The 10,909-nt window shown below is 51.4% G+C and overlaps 1 protein-coding gene across 1 annotated transcript; it reads right to left on the reverse strand.

Moving 5' to 3' along the window:
• Nucleotides 1-3,001: 3,001 nt before the first annotated feature.
• LOC119114904 (lamprin 1.8-10) lies at nt 3,002-7,717 on the reverse strand. Its single transcript, XM_037238965.1, has 4 exons — nt 7,659-7,717; nt 6,208-6,509; nt 4,666-4,811; nt 3,002-3,027 (listed from the first exon to the last, which is right to left on the reverse strand). The coding sequence occupies exons 2-4, from the start codon at nt 6,507-6,509 to the stop codon at nt 3,011-3,013; spliced, it is 465 nt and encodes a 154-aa protein (XP_037094860.1). The 5' UTR covers nt 7,659-7,717; the 3' UTR covers nt 3,002-3,010.
• Nucleotides 7,718-10,909: the final 3,192 nt, after the last annotated feature.

Genomic DNA, 10,909 nt, shown 5'->3' on the forward strand with positions numbered 1-10,909 from the left:
AACAGCAATCTGATTGTATCTGAGGTCACTGACTTAAGTTGACCATTGCTTTCAGTATGTGGCCCTTTCTTGGCATGAGGTATCGATTTCTTTTGTATTTGTGTAGAAGTAAACGGATACGAACGAGGCAAAATGTTTGTTTCATGCCCCATTCCTGACTAGTGCACGTGAACTGTATGTCAGGCATTACATTTGGCATTGTGATCACTCCTCGCATTCAATCTTGACCTCGCCCCTAACTTGATCTTGAGCAGAGGTGTCTCTTTTTTAAATCAGCTATGTGGCTCAGCCTGTAAGTTTGACTTAACATTTACCCCAAAACCTGGTTTCTTCACTTATTTTGACCACTTCAGTTGTGTTCTTGGCGTCGAGGTTGCATTTAAAAAACATCGGCCTGCGGCATGCTTAACTTAGTTTCATGTTGTAGTTGCGCCTCCCCTCCTCCATTGTGTAGCCTTGCATGTGCCCCAATTTAAGAAAACATCAGGCTCATGAGGGAAGTCGTAGAACGGTGAAGTTAACACATTGCTTATGTATAAAATAAAACGCTCATTGGTGGCAAGCTGCAGCAACAGGTGAATGCATACAGACACTTTTGCTTAAAAAGCCTGCGCAGACAGGTGAATGCATACGGCCACCTTTGCTTAAAAGCCGCACAGACAGGTGAATGCATACAGCCCACCTTTGCTTAATAACCTGCGCAGACAGATGAATGCGTACAGCATCTTTCGCTTAAAAACTGCGCAGATAGGTGCACGCATACAGCCACCTTTTGCTTAGAAGCTGCGCAGGACAGGGTGAATGCGTACAAAGCCACCGTTCGCTTAAAAATTGCGCAGACAGGTAAATACATGCGGGGCACCTTTGCTTAAAAGCTGCCGCATGACAGTGATTTTTGTCCCGATCAATTAGTTATCGCGTAAAAAAGTCTAGAAATGGTTCCAGATTGACCTTACTTCAAAGAAATAGAAATAAGGAAGGCACATAAGATGCATACAGGATACGATGTGATGTAAAATTTACCTGAAATATATAATAGCGATGCCTTGAGATAGGCACCTGCTGTACCAGCATTTTAAAGATATTTCCTGAATTTTGCTTTTATACTTAATTTTGCACATGTGCATCGAGAGACTCACATAAGTATGGGGGGCTCGAATCAGCATTGGAGGGGGGAGACAGACCGGAAAGTATGTAAAGTGACACGACCTTCACGATAAGGGTAGTAAAAATGTATTGGAGCTCTGACAAAATTTTAGAGGCAGCAACGGTGCTGTGGGTGAAAGGCCGGCACCTTATCATAAACCTATTTTGCCGCCAGACATACATCCCTAATAGAAATGATCTATGATCATGTAAGCATCCCTCTACTCTTGGTACCAGCAGTGCAGTGCTAGCGCCACCTATATGGCTGGCGCTACCCTCATCGCTAGCGCCGTCTATATCGCATCATGTTATAACGACTTTTGGTTGTTTTGGTTTTCATTCACCCACACCCAATCCATGTTTGGATTAAACTGAGGTAAGAATTGGTATATCACGTTTTCGTAAGCTGTGAAATATCTACGAAAAAGCATAATTAGGATACAAAAGCCCATCCGCTGTCCCACAAATTGTCATCTGTGAAATATTGCACATACTTCAAAGGCGCTCAAAGCAACGCTGTTCGGATTCCTAAGTGTCTGCGTCTTGTATGGGAAGTGTTTCGAAAATTTTGCAAAGATCGGTATGTATGTGACTTCGAACATACCAGTGCGATGCCAATTCATAAGAAAGGCGTCTGGGAGATAGGATGGGAAATGTTCATGACCTCGGCCCCCCAAATGAAAAAAGCAAAATTCCACCCCTGCGTGGCGGTAGATATGTCAATTGACACCACATCAAGGTTGTAGTAGCGCAGCTTTATATTTCCAGAGAGTATATTATTTCTGCTTTATTTGACGCACGCATATTATTTTACGCATTGATACAGAGGTCAGCAAAACAATGGCAAACGTTTCATGGTGCAACATCACTATCGACGCCGCCACTTTTCACTTCAACCTATTGCATTCGAATAAATTAACATCTCAGCGCTCATTGGGAAACGTTCATAAATAAAAAAGGAGAAATGAGGCAATCTTCCAGAACTTTAACGCCCGGGAAAATATTGCCATAAGCTTTCTCAAGGCTCCAGTTTACGTGTTGACAATTCAAATGCCCGTGATCCCTCAGGTGCCTTCCCGCGTTGTTGGCGTAAAGCCATCACTACAACACTCTCGCTATCCGCGACACACACCTCATGCATACCACAAGGTCGCCACAAGGTCACCCGCCAGTCACAGAGCACCTCCTAGTACGCCACGGAATGTACGAGCTGTCTGTCCGCAACGTCGCGTTCTCATGCGGAAGCGGTGGTCAGTGGGGGGCACCATCGCCGCTCGCCGCTGGAGAATGGAAATGACCCGGCAGTGGGCCCAGTGACTCACGCACCGGTCCTGCCGCTCGACACCCCCTGGGACAAACCACCGAACCTTGACAACACCAATACACAGCCACCTGATGGCCGGTGGCCGGGTGACGCAATAGGGTGCAGGGGCGCTCACGCGGCGTCGACGCCGACCCGGGCGTCTTATCCAGGGCCGCCTTCTTCTCGCTCGCAAAGCGCACCTTGCCGCCGCTGTGTCGTCGGCGCTGACGACGGCCGCATCGTCACTGGCGACAATCGGGTCGTCGTGCGCGGCGTCGCGCGCGAAGACGCTGAGGAGGCCGGCGAGCGGGCCGCCGCCGCCGCCCCTGCGGCGGTGCGCGTTCTGCCCGTGCCTGCGCCTGGAGGCCGCCCCTCTGCGGGGAGTACGGCCCCGTCCGCGTGTCCACGATAGTCAGCGGTCTTGCACACCTTGTGGTTGAGGCAGGTGTCGAAGCAGCAGCTGTCGGCCGTGGAGCATTCCGAGTCGCTGTAGCACTCAGTCGGGGGAGATGCCAGGCCGTAGGCGCGCAGGCAGACGGGCTGCGGCGGCGGGCAACACCTCTAAAACGAGAACGGGACTGCCTGCGTCACTCATACGACCGCAATGGACAGACACTGCTGCGCTCTGTCCCCAGCAAACGCCGCTGCGCTCTGTCCCCCTTAACAGATACCGCTGCACTCCGTCCTCCTTAACAGACATCGCTGCGCTCTGTCCTTCTCAACAGACACAGCTGCGCTCTGTCCTTCTCATCAAACGCCGCTGCGCTCTGTCATCCTCAACAGACACTGCTGCGCTCTGTCATTCTCATCGAACGCCGCTGCGCTCCATCCACCTCAACAGACATAGCTGCGCGCTGTCCTTAACAGGCGCCGCTGTTCTCTGAGACAGTCAACAGACAACCGCTGCGCTCTGTCCTCAATAGACGCCGCTGCTCTCTGTCATTCTCAACAGACACTGCTGCGCGCTGTCCTCAACACACACCGCTGCTGCGCTTTATCCTTCTCAACAGAGACCGCCGCGCCCGACCAACCCGACCAGCCGCGCCCCGCCTACCGAGCAGGCAGTGCTTGATACTAAGCTTTTTTTTAGTATGTGCATGGCAACGTTACAGAGTACAGCACGAAAGGGGTGAAGGGGTGTTAAACATCATCCTCTGATGCAAAATCTTGTCGCGTGCAGTCTGTGTGCATGAAAGGCAGACGCAAATTGTTACATATAGCGGCACACCTATTTTTGTGCCGTCGGGTTACAGCAGGTGAGAAGTCATTCTTATCCTCCGCTAAAACTAAAGCGTCGCCGGGATACAACTTACACATGGTCTCGAGTCAGCTGAGTTTGCTGCCTGCATGCGGACGTGGGATTGCTCGCCGCTTCCCCCGCCCACAGGCGCGAACATAGTTGGCACAACAACACTTCAGTTGGAGCCCCCTGCCGCTGTAGTCGACTTCTCTAGCGACAAGCGCATACTCACTCAGCTCTCCGCCGGGGTAGACGTAGGGCCGCGTGGGGCCGACCACCGGCGGCTGGGGCATACTCACTCAGCTGTCCTTCGGGGTAGACGTGGGGTCGCGGGGGCCCGACCACCAGCGGCTGGGGCATACTCACTCAGCTGTCCTCCGGGGTAGACGTGGGGTCGCGGGGGCCCGACCACCAGCGGCTGGGGCATACTCACTCAGCTGTCCTCCGGGGTACACGCAAGGCGGCGTGGGGCCGACCACCAGCGACTGAGGCATACTCACTCAGCTGTCCTCCGGGGTAGACGTAGGGTCGCGAGGGCCCGACCACCAGCGGCTGGGGCAATACTCACTCAGCTCTCCGCCGGGGTACACGCAAGGCGGCGCGGGGCCAACCACCAGCGGCTGGGGCAATACTCACTCAGCTGTCCTCCGGGATAGACGTGGGGTCGCGGGGGCCCGACCACCAGCGGCTGGGGCATACTCACTCAGCTGTCCTCCGGGGTACACGCAAGACGGCGTGGGCCGACCACCAGTGGCTGGGGCATACTCACTCAGCTGTCCTCCGGGGTGGACGTAGGGCCGCGTGGGGCCGACCACCGGCGGCTGGGGCATACTCACTCAGCTGTCCACCGGGGTAGACGTAGGGTCGTGGGGGGGGGGGCCGACCACCAGCGGCTGGGACATACTCACTCAGCTGTCCGCCTGGGTAGACGTAGGGTCGTGGGGGGGCCGCCTACCAGCGACTGAGGCATACTCACTCTGCTGTCCTCCGGGGTAGACGTAGGGCCGCGGGGGGCCGACCACCAGCGGCTGGGGCCTGTACACGTCCGGTCCGCGCCTGTCGCAGCAGTAGTACTGCTGCCGGCCCAGCCCTGGGTAGTAGTTGTCCCGTCGGCACCAGTTCCTGTCGGCGGGCACAGCGGTCAGAACCGAGCGGAGACGTCAAGGTTGGTCGTTTCGCGCAGACATGGATACGCCGGCGCCAACCAGTTTTAACCAGTTTTGCAGGGCCGTTGAAATGGTTACTGACGATTGGCTTGGAAGCCTACACCCATGCCAGGTCCATCATGGGCGTCCATATCCTGTCAGACTGAGATTTGTTATGCGTTCAAGATCGAAACGTAAATATGAATGTCTAAATATCAAAGTGCAAGTGACTCTGCCAAATGAGTGTGTGAAGGGGCTTAGCAGTAAAAAGTTTTGCAAATTCTCCCAAAATGCGCCAACAAACGGATCTCTCCCCGGATCTGCCCCACTTTCCCCAAGTTTGGGGGTGGCGGAGGGAAACCAAGTTAGCGGGGGGGGGCTATAGCCCCAGCTAAACAGTAGACTTCATCCCTTCCCACCAGCAAATAAAAGCGGGGTCTGTCGAAATGATCAGAAGTGTACCTAATGCCTAAATTTAAGATTTTGTTTCGATGTGGGTGCATGCGCCGTCACTCGGTGAGAGTGCATGTGCCGTCGTGTAGTGATAGGGCGAGAAATGTAACTGCTATCTGGAAAACTAACAGGCAGACATGGATGCAAATCGCCAGTGCGTCCATGTTTTCCATGCTGTATCATACGCATCGTGCTGATATCTGAAACATTGGGAATACACGCCCATCCTCAGTTTTTTTCCGCGACGCATGGAAAGAATTGATTTCGAACATGCGCACTTTGCACTTTAAAGGAAATGTTTCACATTTGAAGATATAGAGGCACACATCAGATGCAATGAAACAGCCCACTTATAACTAATGGCGTACTGTGAGGGGTTAAAGGCTGCTCTAGACAGCATAGTTCACTGTTTAGTAAGTGCGCTTCTCAATGCGTCATGGTTTGATTGCGCCATCGTACCTCTCACAACATTGATTGAGAGCCAATTGACGGGCGTTATATCTGGAAATGGCGCTCGCGAACGTCGGATGTGAACGTCTCAACAATTATATTTTTATTGGCCTTGACCGGCGCATGGCTTGTGCAACGGCAGGATCTGAATGGCGTTGTTATGACGTCATGAATGCCGTTCCCCACTTTCGCGGGTATGTAGCGCAGAAACTATGGGGCTTAGGTCTTAAGAAGTGCAGGATTGTAAACAGTACCGAAAGGTCTTTAAGATGGCTATTTCAGTTAAATCCCCATATAAACATGGAACACTCCCTTTAAGGACATTTCTATGCCCCTGCGTGAAATTCGATGAAAACCCCTAGACTGACAGAACTGATCACTACAGGATGATCCTACCCCAGAATAGAAAATTGCCGGGGCAAGATTTTGATGTTACGTTGTGAGATCATGGTAAGACATCCCGAACTTACTTGCAGTACGACGGCCGTATGTAGGGGTTGCCACCAGGGTATCCGGTACCGGGGTACCCAGTGCCCGGGTATCCGGTGCCCGGGTATCCGGTACCAGGGTACCCGGTACCAGGGTATCCGGTGCCAGGGTACCCGGTACCAGGGTACCCGGTACCAGGGTACCCGGTACCAGGGTACACGCCGCCCAGGTGCCGGCCAGCAAAGCGTGACTGGACGTCGCTGGCCGGCTGGTCGGAGCTGACTTTGCTGTCGTCGCCGAGGACGGCGGACAGAGCCAGCGCTAGTGCCAGCAAAAGCTTCATCTGAAACAGGACGTATGCCCCTGGTCAGAGCCCGAGAGTACTGTAGCGGGACGGTGCCAGCCGGTGGAGACGGGACCAGGATAAAACGAGCGTGAGGTGCCAAACAAAAACGGTCGACGAGACACAGACCCGAGCAAACACGGAAGCCTTCATAATGATCACAACGCTGTTTGTCCTGATGTCCTTCGGTCGTATAAAACACAAACGCCTTAAAAGTTGTCCCAAAAACATGCTGGCAACGTGGCAAGAGCCCACAGTGAGCCCCCAAGCAAACACGGAAGTCTTCATAATGATCACAACGCTGTTTGTCCTGATGTCCTTCGGTCGTATAAAACACAAACGCCTTAAAAGTTGTCCCAAAAACATGCTGGCAACGTGGCAAGAGCCCACAGTGTATCCTAAGCATTCTATGTGGGGGCGTGATGACCTGTTACGCACCATCACTAGTTTTGTCAGATATCGATACTGCCCTTTGGCTTGCCGACAGCTGCACTACAATGCTTTTCTTCGCAACGTTGCAAAACCAGTTATGCAAATTGTAACGTTCAAACAATGGATTTTACGTAAAAACGCGCTGTGAAAGTCATATATGACTGACACAGGCTGAATAGTGCATTGGACGACAAGTGCATCGGACGGCTAATGCAACGGACGCTAGTGCATCGGACGACTAGTGCATCGGATGACTAGTGCATCGGACGACTAGTGCATCGGATGACTAGTGCACGGGACGACTAGTGTATCGGACGACTAGTACATCGGACGAATAGTGCATGGGACGACTAGTGCATCGGACGACTAGTGCATCGGATGACTAGTGCATCGGACGACTAGTGCATCGGATGACTAGTGCACGGGACGACTAGTACATCGGACGACTAGTGCATGGGACGACTAGTGTATCGGACGACTAGTACATCGGACGAATAGTGCATGGGACGACTAGTGCATCGGACGACTAGTGCATCGGACGCTAGTATATCGGATGACTAGTGCATCGGACGACTAGTACATCGGACGACTAATGCATCGGAGAGGTCGAAAAATGGACCGCTGATCAGTTCGATGCCCGCAGTCTCTACGTACTCCTGGGACGAGTCGTTACTGTGCTTCGGACTGGTCTCTGCCCCAGACGGCATCTCGTCTCACCTCGGGTGGTTGACGTCAGGCGGTGGGTCGTCTCAGGCGCAGCCCTCCGAGTCTTACTGCCCTGCTTCCCGCCAGGCCTCCCTTTATCTCGGCACGCCGGGCCAAGCGTGTCAAGGTCAGCCCGCCGGGGGCGGCCCGGTTCCGCACTGGAATAACCGCCGTCCACCTGAACGTCCGCGTGGGGGGACCACCCTCCGATCGGGCCCGATCGTCCCCTGGCCGGGGCGACGCGACCCTGAGACCGCGGACGTGTCGCCCACTCGGCCGGCCCGCGCGCACCGGCCGACCGGCGCAGCGCATGGTTCTGCGACGCAGCAGACGCTGGTTACGGCGCGGTACGTGCTTTACGCGGAAGAAAGACGTCGGCGCCGGTCGGACTTCTCCCTGGAAGCGCTTATGGGTCATGTTTTTCCAAGGTCACTCGGTAGTGCATTTGATGAGAAATGAAATAGTAGAAAAGCGTAGGTTCAGGTTTAAGGGGGCGCGAACACGTCACCCCATGATGCTCACCAATGGCTTCGCACCGGAATGGCTAATTTCATTTTGAGATAGTTGCATAGTGTGTGGTTCAAGCTATGAAGGAAATCTTGGAAAAGGAACAAAAAGGAAGTCTTGATGTCAGGTGTGGCGTACAAACGTATTATTATAGTCCTGCTGCCGAGACTCCTTGAAAGCCTACATAGAGTTGCCTTATGTCCCTATTGGTCCTATTGAAGTGCACGTCTATGACGATGGTTGAGGGGCTGGATCATCCAGCAGAACCGGGTGCGCCTAGATGGGCTTTTGCTTAGGAACCCTTTTGAAAATGTTAATGATACCCATTGCTCATCCAATTCCTTTCTGTATAGATTGGACGGAAATTTGCTGTGCATCATGGTGCTGTTCAAACGCGTGTTAACTAAGATTTCCGCGATCCATAGGCTGAGACATGAGAAAGGTGTTGTGCTGCTCAAAAGAGTTGGGTATACCAATGATCAAGCAAAATTTTTGGAGGCTTTTGTTTCGTGTATTTAGAAGTAGCGCTTAACTTCTGTGGACAAATATAAATCGATTAGTTATTATTAAGTTGTTGATGCTGTTCATCTTTTACGTGTTTTGTAGTTTTTGTGGATTATTTGCACTGACGGTCTGATGAGCTTGGCAACAACAAAATATCCCGTCTTCGGCGCGTTAAATAAATCCATGTATGTTGAGCTTTTTCATGTGAAAGGTATAAGAGACGGCAAACATTGGCAATAGTTAGGCTTCGTCAGGTTGGTAGGAACACATGTTCGAACGATGAGAAAGCTAATTTTTAACGCGCGCCCGGGCGGCCAGTTGAGTTCCCTTTGCTTGGGGGGGAGGTCAATTTGGCCCCGGCTGAGATCTCAGGAAATAAAAGAGCTAGAGACACCAAATTAACAGGGTGTGTTGGCCTGTGCGTGGAATCACTTAGGTCAGGGTTTTAGGTTCCTAGGTCATGGCCTTCGGGTCAAGCAAGATCAAACAAAATCAAACTTCAGGCTGATCTCCAAATAACCCTCAGAACCGAGACACATTTTCTAAACAAAAGGACAAGTGGTCATTAAGGGTCAGTGATCTTGTTTGTCCTTTTGAAGGTCATGGTGCCTAAAATCATACGAGACTGTTCTGCGTCTTGTGTTTAATAAATGACGACGACTACGCCTGGTAGTATTTTCCTAAAAACTAAATGTTGACCTGAGGTATTATAGGTCAGTGCCCTGTTCTAGTTTCTAGTGACCCTAGTTCAATAGAATTTGTTCCTGCTATTGTCGCGCTGCCTAAGAAAGTATCTCAGAGATGTATGGCTTCGTATAACACTCCGTTGTTGCATCCGATTAAACGAGTTTCTACGAACTGACCTCGCTGCATCCATGGCTTGACTTTGACCTGTCTTAGGTCAGAGACCTTACAAGGCATATCTAAATTTCACATAACAAACCATCCGCTGTTAAGTTGTCTACGGTATGCAAAATTTGGCGCGGCTACGCCGCGCCGTTCGGAAACCATTCCGGAAAAACTTCAAGGGGATCAATTTGCCCCCCACCCGAGCGGGTGTTAAACAAAGAATTTGGGCGGACTTGGTTCGTCAAAATACGTAACAGTCCGCTAAATTGGGAGTGCGACCGTGCCTTATTAGGAATATTTGGCTGATTGTGAATAAAAATGTGAAAGAACCGGTATTCTTTTAAAAACAGCCAAGCGATCGTACCTTTCCGTGGCCCAAACACATGATTTTTTAAAGCCGTTCTCGCCTCCTTTCGCCCAGCAGGCGCGCAGCCACCTTAATCGCGATCTGAGTCCAACCCGGAACCTAATATATTCTTTGCTCCTTTCTAGGTAGCGCAGAAGACCGGTTTAGATCAGTGCACCGAGCGCTGCGCTGTAGCGATGGGCTCCTACCAGGTCACACATGTCGCCGCGTCAGTGTGGGAGCATGTTTATGGTATGGTGGAGGCTGGAGATTATGGTAATAGTTGAGTTTGGGTGCGGGGCGTATATGGGATGTCTGTGAGAGTACACTGCTTTGATGAGGCTCGAATATTGGACTTCATCTCCTAGTGCCGCCTCCCACCGGTTCCGATGCTGCCAGGTATTCAGGTGCCCCGGCTGTTGAGATTTCCCTTAATTTTATGTAAGTTGCTGAGTGCACTTGCGAGGAACATTATCCATAAAGAGGTCGACAGTAGTAATGGCCTTATTCCTCGGAAAAAGAACAGGAGAATGGAAATATAGCTGGGTTGATATTTTGGCAGCATGCACTTACGAAAACAATAGCAGAAATGAATTCAAAATGGTCTGCCGATGAACCTACTAGATTTTTCAGGATTTTTTTTTGGAAACAGCAAGTCACAGTTTTTACAGGACACCAGCATTCAGGGGATTCAGCGAAGAGCAATTGCTAGCAATTACCACGATTCAGTGCATATCTGAGAATTAGAATACGTAAAAATATGTGTACGTGCAAACGAATTGGAGCAAATCGGCATCACACATCACGTTCCATTCAACCATGCAAACGAGTTGAAGTGCACAGGCATCACATATTGCACATCAGCTTTACATACAAGCGATTTCAATTGAACAGGCATCGCACATCTCGCGTCGGGCATCACTTACACCTGTGAACAATTTTAAGCTAGCATATATCACGTTCGCATAATCGGCCATGATGAGCCCTGTACGTTAAGATTTGGTCTCCGACTTTTTATAAGAATGGATTTACATATATTCCTGTCTGGGTGGTCCTG

The sequence above is a fragment of the Pollicipes pollicipes genome, unplaced genomic scaffold (genome assembly GCF_011947565.3).
Source record: "Pollicipes pollicipes isolate AB1234 unplaced genomic scaffold, Ppol_2.1 Scaffold_3087;HRSCAF=3621_pilon_pilon_pilon, whole genome shotgun sequence".
NCBI classification, from domain to species: domain Eukaryota; kingdom Metazoa; phylum Arthropoda; class Thecostraca; order Pollicipedomorpha; family Pollicipedidae; genus Pollicipes; species Pollicipes pollicipes.